Raw genomic sequence first — 21,365 nt, 5'->3', positions numbered from 1 at the left:
TAGATGTAACATACTTCAATACTTTTCCTTAACCCCTGCCAGTGCTTCTCCACCCCCTCCTCCCACCAATCCCCTTCCAGACAGTCCCCCCTTTACACTCAAATCTCATCATTATTATTATCATTATCATTGTCATTATCATAATTTTAGGCTACATTTCACATATGAGTGAAAACATGCAATATTTGACTTTTTGAGCTTAGATTATCTTGCTCAACTTGATGATCTCCAGTTACATCCACTTTCCTGCAAATGACATAATTTCATTATTCCTTGTGACTGAATAATACTCCATGGTGTATATATACCACATTACCTTTACCCATTCATTGTTTCTTGGGCACGTCATCTATAATTATGAACAGTACCACTAGTAAATCTGGGTATTCAGGTTTCTCTCTTATATTTTGATTTACACTCCTCCAGAAATACGCACAAGAGTGGTATGGCAGGGTAATAAGGTAGATCTGTAAACAAGTTTGTAAAAGCATTAAACTGACAGTGTTGCTAAGAAGCAACTTTAGCATAATTAAACTTTAAAAGTCATAAACATTCAGAATTTGACACAAAAGTTCATTTAATGTTTACACATATTATAAAGAAGAACAGCTTACTTGAGAGAGGACCAGACTTGCAGTTTTACCAGGAAATTAAAAAAAATAAATAAGGAGCATTGATTTTCATTTTATAATAAGGAAATTTCATAAACCAAAAATTTCCACTGTGTGGGCATTTCAGAACATCAAATTTTAGAGCGAATGCCTTTTAAGCTTCTTTAAAATAAGAATGGCCTCAGAAGCTAAATGAAGTAATAGGGTAGAAGACATGATGATGCACCTTGTATGTTTGCTACATTTAACGTAGCTTTTGGCAGTGTCAGTATATTTATTCTGAAATAACTGATTTCAGTCATTTTGTTAAATTATATTTGTGGTACTGATTTCAATACTACAACTAGGCAAGTTAATTCTGCTCTTTTATTAAGTATTTATATGATGAAATAGTCTGACTCACTAGCTAATGATCCCATTTGTTATTCTTCAATCTTAATGATATTTCTATAAATTATTTCATTTACTAAATTGCTTTTACATTTATTTGGGGAAATTTCAAAAGTAAAATAGATTTGGTATATGGAATATTTAGTATTTATATCTTTGCTTTTGTCCTATTTAATCATTTCCTAGTGCAAACTCCCCTCGGTAGAAGAATGTATGCAGTTAGCCGAGACAGCATATGCAGATGGCAATGTATTTGAAACTATAAAGTATTACTTGCTAAGTGAAGAACCAGAAAAAGCCCTTCCTGTTGGTATTGACTTTGTCAAAGGTAAGTGTCTAGCTATGGTATAATTTTAAAAACTATTCATTTATTTGATATTTTCATTTGTCTTGATAATCAGCCTTAAAATCGAGGACTAGTGATCCAAACTTTTAAAGATCACTGATTTGAAATAAGGCATCTCTTCTGATTTTGTGATATGGGGACCTGAACCAGTGAATAAAAAATGCTTTTAATCTATAAAATAAAGAGATAGCACTGACTAGCAGGGAATTAATCATGTAACAAAAAATTAAATGAACAAATTTTGATAGTATTATTTAGAAAGTCTCTTACTCGATTTTACTTTGCCAGAATACATCAGTAGTTCAAATTGGACGTTGGATGCAATTTACCCTGTGCTCAACCTATTGAGTTATATTCGTACTGAGAAACTCCTCTTGCATACATGTACTAAGTGAGTACCTTTTCTCCAAAATGCAAAAGGGAATCAATGAAATGTTTTTAAATGGTTGTTTTGGTGTTCCAATCAAGAAATAGATTCCTCTGGGACAGGTAGCTGCACTTGTAGGAAAAAAATACTCTTATTTTGCAATATTCTTAAGAAAAATACAGAGGTCAGCTTGAAATGAATAATAAATATTGTGATGTTATTAGCAATATCTGGTGTGTGCTTGTATATGTGAATATAAACACATACACAGACATACATCCTTGCTCAAAGAAGGCTAATGCAAAATTTTCAGATGGTTTTGGACCTTAACCTCTCAAGAAACAAATGACCATATTTATTAAATATCCATTGTATATAAAACATCATACCAGGCTTAGGGGGAAAAAACACAAGTGCTAGAAAGTAGAAAATAGACACCGTTCTTAAATTCAGGTACCACTTAAGGACATTGTTAACCATATAACTGAAGCCCTTAGAGATATGGGTATAATTTGTAAGAGATGATTTGGAATCTTCATTTTAATATTTACATAGGAAAGGTGATATATATCAGCCTGAGAAACTGGCAAATTCTCCCAGCAGGAAATAGAGTAGATATTTTTCCTACTCGTAGAATCTACGCAGTATGCCACAAATTCCTAAATCTGACCAAAGGAATTAATTAGATAACAATGACATGAAGAAAAAGTCAGGAAGGGACAAAGGTATGAGTCAACAGTAGAGGGAGCACTTGCTTAACTTCTGAGAGGATCTGGTTTCATTGCTCAGCACAGCAAAAAACAAAAACAAAAATAAAGCAGAACAAAACAGAACAGCTTAGGAATAGAAAAAAACAAGCAGCCAAGGGTTAAATAGTATGTAAAAGGTGTGTTTTAAATTATAATTTATGATATAGTAGAAATTTCTGAATAGGAATTATTAGTTGATGAATAAATTATCTCCCTCAAGATTAAACAATTTTCTAAACATATTTTGCTCTAAATGTCACCCATCAGAACTTAGATAGAAGTACATGAACTACGTTTGAGAGTAATGTTCTGTGCTTCAAATTGTGGAATGAAAAAATGCATTCTCTTCTAGAGCTCGAAATGAGTTACTCATATTATGTGGTTACATTGGTGCATTATTGGCCATCAGGAGGCAGTATCAGAGCATTGTTCCAGCACTTTATGAATACACAAGGTAAAAAAATTTTCTTTTGTCATGAATTAGAGAAAATATTTTACTAAGATAGTCTCTAAGTAAATCAGAAGGCCTCAAAGGTATTATTGTAGGAGTTCATTTATTTGCTGCACATGTACTTTATAACAAAAAAGCAATTAACTATGAATTAAGAAGGCATTAAACTTAATAGTGGAAATCCTAATATTAGCTTATGTCTATAGGGTGTATCGTATGTCAGGAGAGTTCAGATAGGCAGTCAGGACCTTTGGAACCACTGATTCCATAGAGGTCCTGGATTCTTCCCTCCTTTTAACTCTGATATTCCTGGCTTCTTTCTTCTTGCATGAGCTGTCCATGATTACAAGATAGATAGCTGCTAGACCTCCATGTGATATGTTTACACTCTTAAGCAGGACAGAGGCAAGGGTAAAAGATAGATACTAAAAAGGTCTTTTTCTAGGCCAAGACCATTTTATTCAAGAAGGAAAGTCCTCCTAAGGTTTCCATGCCTGTATTTCAACTAACCAAAATTATATAGCAGTATTTTTTAAAGAAGATAGGAAACTGGGTATGTTAGCTTTCCAGTCTCTGATGGAAATATGCAAAGTAAAGGGTGTGTGTAACAGGTAACCTTTTATTTTATAGTCAAGCTATCACCTACCAGCCAAATTCCTACATTTTCTAACAGTTTTTTGAACTTTTGCCGTTGTGCTTAAAACTTGTTATATTCAATAATAAAAAATTGAAGGCTGAGGAAGGATGATCTTGAATTTGAGACCAGCCAGGGCTATACAGCAAATGCAAAGCCAACCAGTATATAATGAGACCCAGTCTGAAAAGAATAAAAAGAAATAATATTCACAATGTCTTCCATAAAAATTCATTTCTAAGTATTCTAGTTTGCTAAACAGCATAGTGTGTAAACATTTTTTCTTAGTACCCTTTATACAAGATAGAAGTCTATGAGAGAAATAGAAAGCTTTCTTAACTCTAACTTCTCCCTCTGGTGAAGAAGCAGCTGCCACCTAGTGCAGCTGAAGCACTAATACAGAATTAGTAGTGTCTGGTTACTCAAGGAAAATTTGTTGCTATGCCAGCAGCATAAGCAAAAATCAAAAGTAGCATTCAACAGTATTAGTCTATAAGAACATACCACATAGAATTAAAATAATATTTAAAGAAATGATGGAGGGGGCAAGTTCACAAATGAGATATTTGATATTTTGTAAGAACTTTTGTAAGTGCCACAATGTACCCCCAGCACAACAGTAAAAAAAGAGATACATTCAGTTATATGTAGCTTCATTGATGATGAAAGAGACAGAAAATGCTTAAATTAATATCGAGGATCAAGACTGGGTGCCAGTGGCTGACACCTGCAATCCTAGCTACTTGGGAGGCTGAGATTGGGAAGATTGTGGTTCAAGGCAGATAGCTCATAAGACCCCATCCTCACAATAATGGGAGCAAGGACTAGAGATGTGACTCAAGCCGTTAAGAGCACCTGCTTTGCTAAACAGGAAGCAGCTCTTTCCCCAAACCCCAAACCCACAAAATACATATATATATATATACACATATATACATATACATATATACACACATATATATGTACATGTATATTTATATACATATTTACATATAAATAAAACGGCTCTTATTTATAAGGCAGGAGAGACTCGAAAGAATGTGTCTAAAATGAGGGAAATATATTATTTACAAAAGAGAACTTTAAGAAATGTGAGTCTTCTCTGCAGATAATTCCATCTAGTTGTATTGTCTTCTTTTGGGGAATATATAATTCCCCAAAGTTTTGTTCTCTTTTCTCCTCTTCTTTCCTGCCCCATATCCCACTCGCCTCCCATGTCTTCACTCCTCTCTGTCCTCCACTCCTTTCTGTACTCCAGAAATTTCATCATTCTTTAGTTTGACCAATCACTTCTATTATTTTATATACAGATGTAACATACGTTCCAAGTTCCTGTGTGTATATATAGCAGTCTGCTAAACCCCAGCCTTAAATTCAGTATTCTTAGAATTAAAATAATCTTTTTTCTCAAATCTCCTCCTCCTTCTTCTTTTAATGGTGCCATTATATTTTTCTTTTTTTTATTGTTTTATTATTCATATGTGCATACAAGGCTTGGGTTATTTCTCCCCCCTGCCCCCACCCCCTCCCTTACCACCCACTCTGCCCCCTCCCTCTCCCCCACACCCCTCAATACCCAGCAGAAACTATTTTGCCCTTATCTCTAATTTTGTTGTAGAGAGAGTATAAGCAATAATAGGAAGGAACAAGGGTTTTTGCTGGTTGAGATAAGGATAGCTATACAGGGAGTTGACTCACATTAATTTCCTGTGCATGTGTGTTACCTTCTAGGTTAATTCTTTTTGATCTAACCTTTTCTCTAGTTCCTGGTCCCCTTTTCCTATTGGCCTCAGTTGCTTTTAAGGTATCTGCTTTAGTTTCTCTGCATTAAGGGCCACAAATGCTTTTATATTTTTCATCTGGGTGTAAATGACTAGGGTCATGTTTTAAGTGTTCTTTTTCACTCTGGTTGTTACTCAACATTGATTGACTTGTCAACCATTCTCCATACATTGTGCAGTTCATTTATTCATCTACTTACTCAGTCCACTCATCCATTCATTATTTCTTAAGCATTGTGGATTTGCCACAGTTTTAAATGCTAAGTACACAAGTGAAAAAAAATACATATGTATGTCGTATCTTATAGTTATATGTACGTATTTTTGAACAGTAATTGTTACATCTAAAATTGCAGTTTAAAGTTTTTTGCTTTTTCTGATAATCTTAGTTTTTATGTCAGATTTTAATTTCTTTTTCACGTTTCAGTCAGCTATTAAAGCGTCGAGTGGTATCAGTACCCTTAAAAATTGAACATCTTTCTGAAGAATTGGATGCATGGAGAGCTTGCACACAGTCAACCAACCAGTGAGTGAATATGAGATAAAAACTGGAATGCAGAAGTAATTTAATATTACAGACAAAATTGTTGAAAATATGTAGGGTCTCATTATCAATTTAACAGAATAATAAATATCTGGTTAGCATGTATTCAGGAATATTTACGCCTTTTCCTGCCTTTTAAATGATTTTGTTTTTTTCTAACTTAAGTCTAAAGTTGATTTGTCTCCATTTATAAAGAGGAATTAAATAATCATCAGAAACTAAATCTCAGTAATTCTGTGATTTCTACAAAAATGAAAATTTACCATCTGTTGAAAATATAGATCATCTGAAGAATCTCCATATACACCCCCTTCTGATTCACAAAGAATGGTTTATTCAGCTTTACTAAAAAGACTAAAAGAAGAACCACTCAAAGGAATTATTGGACCAGATTATGTGGCAGGATCAAATCTTCCAAGTCACTCTGATAGCCCCATTTCTTGCCTTACGGGACTAAAAATCCAGGTACAATCTAATATTATACATAAATTATGTGTTTTCTTTATTTTTTAAATATTACCTTAAAATAGCATAAATGAGTAAAAGTAGGTAACTGTAAAGAGGTATGGGGCCTGTTAACAAAATACTGCCCTTGGAGCTCTGTGAGAGTATAAATGACTCTTCTTTTTATTTTCTTTTACACTTTTTTATCATCATCATATTACTGTACTGGGGAAAAATTGTGACATCTACAAAACTTCTTACAATATATCATACTTGGATTTACAACCTCCATCATTCTCCTTTAACCATCCTCCCTTTCCCCATGACTCTTTCTCTTTAAAATAATTTCAGAGAGACAGTCTTTCTATTATCATAGAAGCAATTCATGTAATGTATACACTTAGTAACAAATAATATGTATGCTTAATAACAAATGTGCTTTAAAATACACATGGATCATATCCCCAGGGTATTTAAGTAAGAGATACAAAGGGAACAATCAGCAGTTACAAATTATTTTATCACAATAGATTAAATTTGACTTTGTATTCTCCATTTGTGTTGTATAAACACAAAGCAATAAAAATGATTGATTTATAATGTATTATTGCTGTATTTATACATGTTCTTACAATGAGTTACTGAGCTTTCCTCAATTAAAAATGACTGGAAACCGTCATGTGGGATGACTAATTCCCAAAGAATGGTCCCTAATGTACAATCATATGAATGATGATGAATGATGCCAGAGCCTCTCAGTGTAACCCAGAAGTGTAATTATCTTGAAGCAATAGAGATATCTTCATCATCTTGGAGCCAGGACTAGTTATAGTTAATAGGAGACCTCATCAAGTAAATAATGCTGAATACAATGAAGTGCTAATTGAGACTACAGATCAGACTGAAAGACCTCCACCTCTCAGTAATATACATATTTTAATGAATAGATTCTTATATTTCTAATGTAATGTTTAAAAATACATTTCTAATGCTGACATGTCAGGCCAATGAAGAATGTGTTTTTTGACATAAAATAAATGAAATAGCTGAATACTGTTACAAACCTTACCTATACCTTAGTTGCCCACTGCAAGCCAAAATCTTCAGAACACATCAAGTATGCAAAACACAGGGACCATAATTGTATACAACTTTATTATCCATTTATGTTCACAAATAAAAAAACAAAGCAGTAAATCCAATAATTACAATTAAGAGTGAAAAATTAACGTTTGGGAGTATGTCTTTAGTACCACTCACTGCCTGTTATGTAACATTTTAATACTTGGTGTCTCCTGTACTTTTCTCCTCCTCTCAAAGTTTCTTTTCTCAGTCTAGGTTAGCCAAATGACTAGTAGATACCAGCTAACCTCTCTGAACCTATACCTGTGTTTAGGAAAGGGTTTATTAATTATCTCAGATAAACTAACACACATATGTCTGATGTGATGGATTGCTACCCTCCCAGGAAATTTCTGTTTCAACAGGAGACTGATGTGCTCTAGTACCTACTAATGTGAAGCCATCTGCCTGCTACTACAATGGGCTTCCCAATATCTAAAATAATTTGCTGACAGCATGAAATCATAACCAAAAAATATTTTACATTATAACTTTACATTATATATGGGCATATAAACTAATATTCTTTATCTTCTGGATAGAAGGATCAGAGATTCTGGCTTTAATAATTTTCCCAGCTATTTTGGCATATGCCACATGATAAAAATAAATTATATTTAAGTCATTACTAAGCTATATGATTTTTTATAAAATAAGTAAACTTTGTGGCAATTAATAAACAGTATTTGTTTTCATTGATTGTACTACTGTATATAAAGAATACAAACTATAAAATGAAATTATATTTTGACTTAAGGGAATACTAGTATAAAACTAAGATACTTGAAAATGTTGCTGTAAGTTGGTAGCAGTTCAAAACAACAAATTTTTCTCACATTCTTAAGTTTCTTACCAGCATTGACTGAATATCACCAGTGGTTTCTTATTGCAGCAATTATGTTTCTGGAAGTTTAAGACAATATTGCACATTTACAATCTCATTCTCTCTTTCTCAACTTTCACTATGTACAGGGCCCTGTGTACTTCCTTGAAGATGGGAAATCTGCTATTTCACTGAATGATGCTTTGATGTGGGCAAAGGTGAATCCATTCTCACCTTTAGGAACTGGAATACGACTCAATCCATTTTGATAGAAGATTTTTCTCCTTGCTTAATTGTTTTTTTAAAGAGGAACTTTTGTGGGTTAGCATTAACTTGATCTTGGTGTCCAGGAGCCAAAGATTGGGAGAAGGATTGGGCGTTGAGAATAACAGCAAATTTTAATCATTAATGTCAAAAAATAAAATATTTATATAATTTAAAGGAAAACAGAGGTCTCCTTTATAAATTATAATTGTAACATTTAGGAGGAAGATAGATAATATTTAAATTATAAAGAACTAAATAATCTAAAAAGCACTAAGCAATGTAAAAAGGATATGTTTCACAAAGCATTAAAGGTACCATAATATTATATTGTTAGAACATAGAAATATATAAAATAGCACATCACCTAGAATAGCTCTTAACATACAAGTACTCAGTGAATATTTGAATGACTGAATATCTTGAAATATCAAAATGTAAGGTATACGCAACTGATCTTCCAAAAACACCCATATCCTTTATAAAATGCGTAAGTTGCTAATTTTAGCTCACATTTAACAAAAACCTATAGTTATAAGTTTATTAAATGTCAATTAATGGATGCATATCAAAGTACTTTCTATTTTTTAAAATGAAAACACTACCAGTCTTTCATCTGAAGTTCAGTTGTCTAATTATAAAGGGATAAGTTATAGATACCAAAAACGCATAGGGGTGATAAACACAACATGGTTGTAAATATATACATATACAAACATATGTGTGTGTGTGTGTATGTGAGTATTTACATTAGATGAAATTGACATCTTAGAAGACATGGATATTAGTTTTGATTAATGTATTTAATATTACTATTTACATAATAATTTTTAAAGAGTTATATTAACCTTCTTTAAAACATGTGATGAAAATTAGTTTCAAATTAATTTCCATAAGTAAATGAGTTCTTGTTAGAATTTTGAAAACATTATATAAATTTAATTTTTTAATATTTATTAAAAGTGGAAAGCTATGAAAGAGCCTGATGTATGTCTGTAAATATTTCAATTGTACTAGAATTCTGACTTTGAGATTTGTGAAATTGATACCAAGAAAAATAGTACTTTGATACTCAAACAATTTGATACTCATTAAACAATTATTTAGAGAATTTATAATATGTCTGTTTTTATTAGACTAAAAAATGAGCTCATATAACTAAAATAATTGTGGCTTTTATTATGCTTAAACTTATTGCATTTAACATATTTTTAAATCTTCTTAAGCCTCTTAAAGGGGAAACGATACATATTATTTATCCATGTATCACAATTATTGCAATAACCACTCCTAACTCCTCAAAAAGATCACATGTTAAAATTCAATTTTATTAAACAAATAAATGGTAGACAATCCAGTGATGCAGTAGCTAAAATGTATCAGAGATTATTTTTCACTCTTAGTGATAGTTCATAATTCAAACTTTTATCTGTTAATGGAAATATATGTACTAAAACTCTTTCACTTAAAAGTGGTAGTCTAGCGGGGAGGTAACCCAAACAATGTATACACATGTGAGTAAATGTAAAAACGATAAAAAAAATGGTAGTCTAAATCCTACTGTTACTCTCTTAATTTTGTTTTAAAATAGACTAATAAACCTATTGTGATTTAAATACTTCAAAAGATATTATTAAGCTTAAGTTATAAATATAAAACAATCATTGCCATCTATATTTTAATGAATCGAGAAGATAATATTTTTATAAATAAAATATAAGATTAAAAAAACTCAACACATGACTATAATAGGAGAGTAACTCATTTTCTGTCTAGAATTTAAATTGGATTGATTTGGCTACTATTCTCTTATTCCTTGACTTCTGAGGACTCTATGCCTTAGGTATTAGTTATAAGTATTAATTCTTTATAAAATTATAAATATGTCATTTGACCATGTCAATTTTTATAAATTGTGCCTTAATATTTAAATCAAAAATACTCATTTATAAAATTTTTTTACTGTGAGATTTTATATGCATGAAAACCCAAAAAAGTAATGAGTTTGGTATTTGAAGATATCATATTACCACTAATGTTGAAAAATTATATTACAGCTTTAAGTATGTCTTTAAGAGGAAGACTGATTCTCATTAGACAATGATTTTTAAAGCATTAGAAAAGTATTTTGCTTATAAAAAATTGAGCTGATTACCAAAATTACATCAAAATGAGTTACATCTTGTGTAAATATATAATATTTATGTTAATAAGATAAATGAATATATATGCATATGCATATGTACATTTTTCCATAAAATTGCCCATATGTGTTCAGGAACATGGTTTCATTAGAATAATGACAATATTTGTTGTTCTGTAACAAGAAAGTTTATACTTTTTTGGTTTTAAGTCAGAAGGCATTCTGAATATAGTAAAAGCCTTCACAGATTACTATTAAAAGTCAGTCTTTTGTATCTAGTGGGCAGTAGTAGAGAGAATATGTTTATGGTCAACTCCTAATAAATGAGACATTAGTACCTAAATAATTTAAATACATACTTTCATGTTGAATTTAAATTCTGTATGACTGAGTTACAATATGGCATTCCATTGTCTAGATTTATACATACATATGTATTTCAGGTCCATTAAACCTTAATAAATGCTGCCATTAAAGCCTGACTTGACATAGTTAGCTACTAAGATGGATAGAAGTCTCGTCCTTAAAACCACCATTGAGAATGCACTGTTTCTCCATAAATTCTGAATTCATCGTCAGAGATAGGAATGGCTAACCTGTCTCTCTGATTTGTTATCCTCTGCAGAAAACTAGGGAAATACTTCATTGGATTGTTTGAGGGGCTGATTCTTCACTTACAAAAAGCACTGACTACAACATAGTCTAAGTGTAAAGGGGAAGTGCTTACTCGCTGATGCATACAACGCATCAGAGCAGCCTCTGTTCTCATGACAGTGGTCCACCAACTGATTGAAAAGATCCTACTGCTTAAGGCTGCTGTAGCTCCTAGGAAAGTTGATTGCTTTCTTCTGTCAAAAACCCTTTATGAAGTAAACAGTCTTCCTCATGTATGCCTGTAGTGTTGGCTTCTGTTGACACAACCCATTTTCAGACACTTGAATTCACCCACTTTGACCATTCTTAAGAATTCACTATATAATGGAGTCTACACACTATTTCATATTTCCCACAATTTCCATATGTGCCACAGGTGTCTGGGAAATTTTCCATAATCAAGCTATTAGTGATTGCTCTTTCAAGAGATTGAACACAAAACCAAGAGAACAAAAAACATTATTTGACTGTTTACCCAAATGTAATCCTTTTCTATGGAACGTTTTCACAACTATCATAGACTATTTTTAAAACACTTTCCTAAGCACTATATTTTATCAGTTAAAAATATTATTTTGACTGGACTAAACATGGGGGTGTGTGCTTATAACCCCAGCTAGGTGAAGGTAGGAAGATGGCAGCTCCAGGTCATCCCAGACAAAAGTGTGAAGCCCTGAAAAACAAAGTAAAAGCAGAAGGACCGGGAGAGTAGATCATGTGCCCAGCAAGTAGGAGACCCTGACTCAACCTCCAGTACTGCCCCACAACTTATCTTACAATGTCATACTACATATTGTCCCATTAAGTGCATGACAATAGGTACATTACCTATATCTGATTAAGATGTCACTTGAAGTAGGTAACTTACATAAAACTGGGCTCTGAACACATGCCCAAAAAGTTACCTGAGTCATCAGGGCTCTCTTTCTCTTCCTCAGTATTATCTATCCCAAAATATAAAATTTAATAAGAAAATCTCTGGAGATAGAAATGGTAATATCTGAATCTTTAAAGGAGCAGAAAAACGGTAAGTGTGACTGGAAACTGACATGAATATTGTGGGACTCAGGAGTATTCAGAATATCCATCTTGGAAGTCAAATGCAATCGACTGTTAATGACATAGCACTAAAACATGAATAATTCCAGTTGGAGAAAAAATTGCACTTATTGTAAAATCAGCAAGTATATATGAAAAATAATTAGTCTTTCAGGGTATCAGTCTGCTTTTATTTCCCTTCAATAGAAATATGGAGCATGGCAGCAACAGATAAGAATTTTTAAATAGAACTAAATGCATGGATAAACACCAGACCCAAATTCTAAAGAAAGCATGATCATTCTTCTCTACAACTTATTATCAATAGGAGGGTCACTTATTATTTTTAAATGGTTTAAATTAAGGCTATTTATACAGATAAGCAAGACTTTTTATGAACCAATGTATAATAAAAATCATTCAGAAAAAATTGTTATTAGTGAGTGTGGTATCAGGCCAAGTAGAAGCTCAATTTCTAATGAGAAAAATTACTACATAGTATACTTACTATCCCTACAATATGAAAAAGAACTCTTGCTCATCACCGAGAATTACTTCTAACTCTATCTCTAAAATTCTTTTTGTTCATACTGTACTAATTTACCTGATTTTGTATTTTCAACAGTACCTGGCATGGGCATTGAATCAAATTGAAAGAAAAGTCCTTTAGCCCAATTATGGATCAGACACCACTTTAAGTTATTTATTATTGAAATACATCCAAGACTCAGTCTGCTTTTATTTCCCTTCAATAGAAATATGGAGCATGGCAGCAACAGATAAGAATTTTTAAATAGAACTAAATGCATGGATAAACACCAGACCCAAATTCTAAGGAAAGCATGATCATTCTTCTCTACAACTTATTATCAATAGGAGGGTCACTTATTATTTTTAAATGGTTTAAATTAAGGCTATTTATACAGATGAGCAAGACTTTTTATGAACCAATGTATAATAAAAATCATTCAGAAAAAATTGTTATTAGTGAGTGTGGTATCAGGCAAGTAGAAGCTCAATTTCTAATGAGAAAAATTACTACATAGTATACTTGCTATCCCTACAATATGAAAAAGAACTCTTGCTCATCACCGAGAATTACTTCTAACTCTATCTCTAAAATTCTTTTTGTTCATACTGTACTAATTTACCTGATTTTGTATTTTCAACAGTACCTGGCATGGGCATTGAATCAAATTGAAAGAAAAGTCCTTTAGCCCAATTATGGATCAGATACCACTTTAAGTTATTTATTATTGAAATACATCCAAGACTAGGTGATTGTATTGCTCTAGTATGGCAAGAGATGGTGGCATCACTTCTTCAAAGCCATTTGACAGGTGCCTTTCAAGGTTTATTTTCCATGTTTCTGATAGGTTTTGTAATAGAGTCACAATATCTTCCAGATTGCTTCACATGAATTTCTCTATGTGGATTGCCATTACATGTTTTTGCTAGGATATTTAAATAAACAAAATTAAAAACAATTCATGGTTATTAAATATTTATATGCTATCAATATTTGTAATATACCAAATATATTCTGAATGATTGTTAATAGGTTGACCACAGGTTAATTCAAATGTTTAGTAATATTCAAAGCATGCATTATAGCAGTCATGGATAAAAAAAAAAAAAAAACATCTGAATGTCACCCACCTCCAAAAGTCAACAGCAGTGCCTAAAAATACCCAGGGCTTATTTTGGTGCATCTGATACTGAATATGACTCAACTATTTTTAGATAATGCTTCATAAAACAGCTGAGGCAACAGTGGCATGATTTTGTGCCTTGATCTGGCAAACATACATGATTCATAATACAGTTTCTAGAACTCTGATTACACTGAGGCGTCCACGGTGACAACTCGGATTCTAGGTCACTCAGGTCTAATGTGAGGGCCAGTGACAACTAAGAAGATCTGTATTCCATTGGCACGTAATTCCATAGACACTAGATTTAGGTAAAGAAGTAAAGCAACTTAAGAATTTAAAATGTTTAAAAAGAAAAGGGAACAATCTACTTTACCGTAGTTTTGCCCCACCCTATTTGATAATTAGAAGATGTTCAAACGAACAGCCTGTAATTCAGTGTCATATGTAATCTTAAATGGAAAAATTTAAGTTCCTACAGACTAGTGTTCTTGCCTCTCCTTCTCCTATTAACTTTAAGATTATGGTAACTCACCTGAAATAATTACTCAGCCCTTTTATCAGGAACAACTGAAATCAAATCCATTTAACAAATTTATAAGAAATAATTTAATAGTTAACAAAACTGTTCTCATCCATACAGTTACCAGAGTTGAATTTATATCATTCATTTAAGAGTTCTAGACTAAGAGAACCCATCTGGAACAGGAATGAGAGAAGTAAAATAATAAATGTATATTCATCATCCTATCCTGATCTGCCTTGTCCAGTGAAGACTTCCTTCCATAAACCCATCAACCATTATGAAAAGTAGAGAAAAAGACCATTGGAGTGAAAGAAAAGCATAAATGAGCATCCAGAGAATCATAAGTGAGAGCACTGAGGAAGTAAAATGGGGGAGGAATTATTTTTAGCCCTATGTTATTAAAATTATAAAAGCAAAAATCCATTCTACTTGGAGTTTTGGTCTATAGTAATGATAGCATACAGATTTTATAAGTACTAATGTGAGCTTTTCAACACTCCAAAAAGATGACAGAAATGAGAATTATTATTTAGAAATTCAAATAGCAGTAGGCATCATTGCGGGGGGCGAGGGAGGGTTCTGTATTACATCTGTTTCCTACATAGGAAGGAAGCTATCCCAGCTCCTTCCTGTCTTTTACTTGCAGATCTCAAACCCCTTTCCTATCCCCAGTCAGATCTATTTAGCCATAAGGAGAAAGAAATAAGCAAGTAAAAAAATAATCCACATCCCCTGCAGTCTCCTTCCCATGCCTCTACTCATCATGACCCCCATACTCCATACTCACTCTTCTGCCCTGACATTAACAACCACCCTGCTAGAGTATTTTAGCCCTGAGTATAACTAAGCCAAGAAAAAGGGGATGCATTCCCAGGATCTGAAAGTGAAACCATGGCTACTTTTTTTTATGGCACTATTGTTACTCAGTTCTGTTGGATTCTACCAAGCTAAGTACCAGAGTGATCTACAAGGCCATTGAACAAAGCAAAGTAAATAATGCATAATCCAACAGAGTTTGGAAAACACTTCATTCTTTACTATTTACAATGTATATTAGCATATTAAAGGCTCCGAGAAGTCTTTTGAGTCTTAAAAAAAAAAAAAGGTATCTGTTGACATTCCTCCATCAGATCTAATATAAACAAGGAACTTTTTCTCTTTGGTGAAATCCCTCCTAATGCTTAAGAAAACATGCTCTTAAGTAGAGATACAGAAACATGTTCTGTAAAGGGCTTGATAGCAAATATTTTTTAGACTTTATTATAGGGCTCATAGATAAAATATAGAACACCCAATTAAATTTGAATTTTATATAAACAATATTTTAAAAAGTATGTCCTAAATATGTCCTCAAAATTATTTATTGCCCTGTGTTATTTGTTAAATCTGGCAACTCTATTTGTGGGTCATAAAAGTCATAGCCAAGGTACAAAATGAGCATGTGAGGCTATGTCCTGTTATTTATAAACACAAAATTGAATTTCATCTGTTTTCATGCATTAGGAAGTAACTTTTGATATATTTTTTCAACCATCAAAAATGTAAAAACCATTCTTCACCTGTGAGCTATAAAAAGCTGTTGATGAGCTGAATTTGTCCCTGGGGCTGTGGTTTGCTGTAATATAAAGGCTTTCTGAACTGATAACATTTGAACAAGTGAAGTAGTTCTAGGTATCCAAGTATCTATTTGTGTCTTAGGACTGACACATTCTCCAACCACCTAAATGAGTTTTGAGCTCTGCCCGCAGCTTCACCTGTTTCAGACTCATTTACTTATGCACAGCTGAGAACTCAGAAGCCTCCAATAGCAGCAAGTGGGGGGAGGAAACTTAGACTATTTGTCCCTCCACCTATCAGGAACCACAGCAGCATGCTAATACCTTGTATTAGACTGAATGTTGGCCTACACTGTTTTAATTCCTTTTAAAACTTTAATTGTGCAAAATTTAAAAAAAAACCCATTTTAACGGAAAAGTTGGGACAAAAACTTACGTAAAACAGGAACTCTTTCCCTTGAAATCCTTGAATTATATCTGCACTCAGAGCCTTGGGCAGGACGATGATTGAGAGTGATTTCTCCCACTGTTGGTTTTACTTCAAACCATTCTATAAAATACAAACACAAAGTTTATTTTTTAAAAGGCTTGTAATGACCATTATCAAAATAAGACTTAATTTTAAAATTAAGCACATTATTTGAGCATCTCTCTTATATTACCAAGTGTACTGTGAATATATAGGCTAACAGCTCCCTCCTTACATTGCTCACAATCTTTGGTCCCCAAAATAGTTACTTAAAAGGAAATATCCTTATGTTCCTATTAAGTTTCTCATTTTGTTTTGTGGTGCTAGGGATTTAACTTAGGGCCTCATACCTGCTTAGAAAAACACTCTACCACTGGAGCCATGCCCCAGTGCTTTCCCTTTAGTGTCTTTTTCAGGTAGGGTCTTGCAATTTTGGCTGGCTCAGCCTTATGCCACAATCCTCCTACCTCCAACTCCTGAGTAGTTGGGACCATAGATGTATGCCACTATACCCAACCCCTTACTAGGTTTTGATTTTATTCAATAACTTACATATAAAATGGTGAATAAATCTTAAGTTTAATTCACTCCAGTGACGTTTTGGAATGAAAATATCTGGGTGCCATCCACCAGATCAAAAACTGATGTATTGCCAGTACTCTAAAACCCTATGCTGTCTCTCCCAGACAGTATCCTTAAAGGCAGACATCATCCTAATTGCTATCCTTGTTTGTTTTACCTTTTATGGTATATCATATAAATATGATATGGCACTTATTTCATTTTGTAAACATGTTTATGCTGTACAATTAATGAAAAACTTATTTCCACATTTCCCATATTTCTTTTTAACTGATCCTAAAAACTGCAGTACTTGGTCAATTTCTCTTTGATCCTAAAGGTCACTTCCTCCCCTACAGCTCATCCTTCACTGAGGCCTGAAGCAAGGTAATTCCAACCCATCAGTCATGTCCTGTGAGAGCTAACAATGTGCAATCAAGAACATCCCTAGAACTATAATTATCACTATTAATTGCTTTGGCAATAGTTGAGAACCTTTTACAATTAGCAGTCCCAAGAATCAATATATGAGATACAGTTCTGTCCAGTACTATTCAAGAATCAGAAAAGATGAGCTGATCATGGCTAAAGAAAAGATGTGTTCAGAAGAAAATAACAGAGATATGGGTTACCTCTGTGCAAAGGTGGAATTTTATATAAAAACAATAATGAGGTCAGATGTGTAGTGTTAAACGTAACCTAACAGATAAACTGCTGGATGAAAAAATTTAATGTGGGGTGGCAGGAAGTGATCAGACTCATATTGTTATAAAGTTCTTATACTTTGGAGTAAAGATACTAATTTTAAACTAAGATTAATATGCATGCTAACATTTCTAGGGTAGCACTGAAAGAGAGTAGAAATTTAAATTTTTTTCAAAGTTAATACCAGAAAAGGCTTTGGAAAAAAATCAGCACAAAAGAAAAAAAAACTGATGAGGATAAGCAAGAAACTGAGAGGGATTGGGGATATAGCTCAGTGGTAGAATGTTTGCGTACCTATCCTTGAATTATTTCTTTACTCACGAGTGAGTTGAGCCATTGATGAGAAGAAATCAAGGAAGAGAAATAAATACATGAGATGGGAGAGTGGAAAGAGTAAGGGAGGAGAAACCCAACATCTCTTGTAACTTTGGAGGGAGGAGTTAAACTCGCTGTTTTTCTGTCCTTTCAGAGACCAGAAAGAAGATGGTTCTTTTCTTCAAAACGTAGAGTTCAAAGGGCAGGGAAATCCTAAGACCTACATCTTCTTCATTTCCTAAATAGTTTGGGTCCCGGGAAAGGAATGAGTACCCTAGGTATCTGGAATCAAGTGAGATAACATTCTAAGACATGAATAGTTTCCTGAGAGAGAGAGAGAGAGAGAGATAAAGGTGGTACCTGCCTGGAATAACTCTTGATGGGAAGAGCTTTGGATTCCTTGACAATTATTTCACTCATCCTTTGGAAAGTTACCATAAATTGTTCCAATCTGCCTCACCATCCACATACCAACAAGGCACTATAAAAGAGATAATACTGACCATACTGTAAACAGCATCTAAAGTGAATTATGCTAATCCAGGCTCTCCCCAAAAGACTTTTATCCTGATTGACTGAAGTATCTCCATCCTCTTGAGTTATTCTACTGGAACTTATTTCCCACAAAAGTTTACATGAATATATTGCAAGCATTTTTCTAAAAAAGTGTCTATACATGATGTTAGCATGTGCTTATGAAAACCACTGCAAGGATAATAAAGCATTCTCCTGCTAACATAAGAGAAGACTTTTTCCCATTTAACTAGTGAAGGTAGAAAGCAAGAATTGGGGTAATTGGGGTCATAGTGTGTCAGGCTTTTCTTTCATCTGTGCTCAAGAATAGCCTCATGAGTTTGAAAGAACTCAGCTGACTGTTTCCTAGGAAAACTCACCTGGATTCAACTTTCTGCTTAATTTTCTCTGCAACATCTGTAAAAGGAAGAGGAACTCTACTTTAAGTTCATTGCTAAGCATATTTGGATTGCTTTTCAATTCTGTTAACCTAATATTATCTTTAATAGACTTGGAAGCTGTAGACCTGGGAACCAGGGGTAAACGCATCTGGTAACTATAGTCTGTGAAATTCACGAAGTCATCCTGAATACTTTTAATCCTGGAAATAAGAAAGAAAATATTATTGACAGGCCACATGTTATTAACGAGATTTATATCATGAAAAATTTTACATTAAATTGTAGTAGAAAATTTTAAATAACTTACTCTCGATGTGTTAATAAGGTGTAAACCTCTTGTATCAATATTTCAGGTACTCCAGCTTTACAGTGAATTGTCCCATGGATTAGTTCTTTAGGTAATTTAAGTTTTTTTCTTGCCAAAAACTTGAATAGTAGAAAGAAAACATTTTCATAAGAAATTTTACAAAAATCACCAATCATTATGAATTTGCTTTAATCCCCGTTTTATATCTCAACTAATTTTCTGATGTTTAATGTCAATTATCAAGAGATAACACATTATTCAGCAAGAAAAAGAACCATTATATCCTACATTAATTGAAGTGAACATGCCCAGTATACTCAATTTTTGTGGTACATACATTACTCATGACATAAACAATTGGAATTTCACCAACTTTCCAATGCATGGGGATAAGCTGCCAACACAGTAGTTTTGTCATTGTATCCTAGCACATGGTCATACACACAAAGTCACACACTCACATGTAGATATGCATGATATTAAAAGTACACCTTTTAAAACAAACTTCTTAGCAAATGATTGCTAATTTACCTTCTCTATCTGTGCCCAATTGTCCAACTTGACTTTTAAAGAGGTTCCATTTTCAAAAGATGATAATTTAAGCTCCAAGGGATAATATATACAGAATATTTCTGCAATCAGGAAGCCATTTGAAAAATCCCTGATCCATAGCAATATAGAAATGAAATACTGCAGTTAATAATACAGTTTGTAAGAATTAGTTTATAATAATAATTACAAAATAAGAGTTTGTGTAAGAGTTTCTATAATTATCCCCAATCTAAAACTCCATACTAAGAGAAAGCATCCTGTAAAATTTGTTTTGTTGGATCATTGCTCTGAGAAGGACCTATCATGACAAGGCATTTTGGTACGTTTATGTACATATCAAAGCCTTTGGTGTTCTTTTAACTAATAGAAATTATTAATTTTAACAAAATCCCCAGGTGGTTAACATGCACATTGAAATTTTAGACACATCTTTGTAACAAATACTGAAATTAGTAAACCAGGGTCCTTCCTGCAAAAGATTCATGGTCTTAATTTTTGTGGAATTTAGTTTGCATTCCCAGAGCAAATATTAACATTCAGGATGGAGACAGGTAAGCCACAACTTTTTAAAAATTCCTGATAATGCTCAAACTTTCTAAAAGAGGGTAAACTGATCCACCCTAGAATTCATGCCTAGCGTACCTGAAGAAAGACCTTTAAATATTTAGGAATTTTTGTTGTACCCAAACATTTTATCCTAGTTTAAGTTTACAATTTAAGGATTGGTTGAATAAACAAATGAAGTACTCCATCATAGTTTCCTTGAGCCTGCTTCCTAAATGTTGTGTGTGTGAGTGTTGAGTGGGTAGGATTTAACTGGAACATATCAGGAGAGGCAATCCCAGGCAGAGGGCGTGGACCCCCTGGCTTTTCACTGGGGGTGGGCCTGGCTTGTGTCTGGCACCTGCTGATATTCCTGGGGAAAAAGCTGAGATCCAGGCCCTGGAGCCAGCGCAGAACGGAAGGAGACAGGCGAGAGCTCCTCGGGGGATGCGGATACACCAGACCCTTTTTAGGCTTCCCTCGGATGGGAACTGCGGGCTGTGGCAAAAGTGACGATGACTTGGCGGGGACTGCCGCCGGCACAATCACACACTCTTCTCCTTGGCCGGCGGCAGCCATGGCGCTTTCTGTGTTTCTAAGGCAACAGCAGCGGCGGGGCGGGGCCTTAGCGGGGCGGGGGCGGGGCCTGGCTGCCCTGGGGTTTCTGGCTACAGTGCGGGGAGGGAACCATGGCCTGGGGCAGGGATGTCTGACCTCACTGGGCCTTAGATGGCCTGAACTTCAACCTGGCCAGAGCTTTTAGTTTCAGATGTACTTGGTTTCACTCACAACCAATTAGAGATTTATTTTTTCTTTTATTTCCTGGGTCATAGATTTTGCCTTTCAAATGTGGTTTCTGCCAGGTCAATCAAGCGTTTTGACAAACACTGTGAGAGAGCTCCAG

The 21,365-nt window shown here is 33.8% G+C and overlaps 2 protein-coding genes across 12 annotated transcripts in view; one reads left to right on the top strand and one right to left on the bottom strand.

Moving 5' to 3' along the window:
- Nucleotides 1–11,559, top strand: part of Wdr17 (WD repeat domain 17) — a 154,665-nt gene extending 143,106 nt beyond the window's left edge. For 10 of the 11 annotated variants that reach the window (XM_074054941.1, XM_074054942.1, XM_074054938.1 and 7 more), the window contains 6 exons: nucleotides 1,188–1,329; nucleotides 1,636–1,738; nucleotides 2,816–2,917; nucleotides 5,757–5,855; nucleotides 6,155–6,338; nucleotides 8,412–9,884. In XM_074054941.1, the coding sequence (XP_073911042.1) occupies nucleotides 1,188–1,329; nucleotides 1,636–1,738; nucleotides 2,816–2,917; nucleotides 5,757–5,855; nucleotides 6,155–6,338; nucleotides 8,412–8,531 (750 nt within the window). In that variant the 3' untranslated portion in view covers nucleotides 8,532–9,884. Of the gene's footprint in view, nucleotides 1–1,187; nucleotides 1,330–1,635; nucleotides 1,739–2,815; nucleotides 2,918–5,756; nucleotides 5,856–6,154; nucleotides 6,339–8,411; nucleotides 9,885–11,294 lie in introns of those variants that run through there. The other variant, XM_074054937.1, reaches the window with a different exon arrangement.
- Nucleotides 11,560–13,134: 1,575 nt separating this feature from the next.
- On the bottom strand, nucleotides 13,135–21,040 carry Spata4 (spermatogenesis associated 4). The gene is made up of 6 exons (XM_020187205.2): nucleotides 20,823–21,040; nucleotides 19,898–20,027; nucleotides 19,367–19,485; nucleotides 19,039–19,259; nucleotides 16,532–16,645; nucleotides 13,135–13,815 (listed from the first exon to the last, which is right to left on the bottom strand). The coding sequence occupies exons 1-6, from the start codon at nucleotides 21,038–21,040 to the stop codon at nucleotides 13,709–13,711; spliced, it is 909 nt and encodes a 302-aa protein (XP_020042794.1). The 3' UTR covers nucleotides 13,135–13,708.
- Nucleotides 21,041–21,365: the final 325 nt, after the last annotated feature.

The sequence above is a fragment of the Castor canadensis genome, chromosome 14, assembly GCF_047511655.1.
Source record: "Castor canadensis chromosome 14, mCasCan1.hap1v2, whole genome shotgun sequence".
Lineage (NCBI taxonomy): Eukaryota > Metazoa > Chordata > Mammalia > Rodentia > Castoridae > Castor > Castor canadensis.
This window is presented reverse-complemented; position numbering and strand designations above follow the sequence as displayed.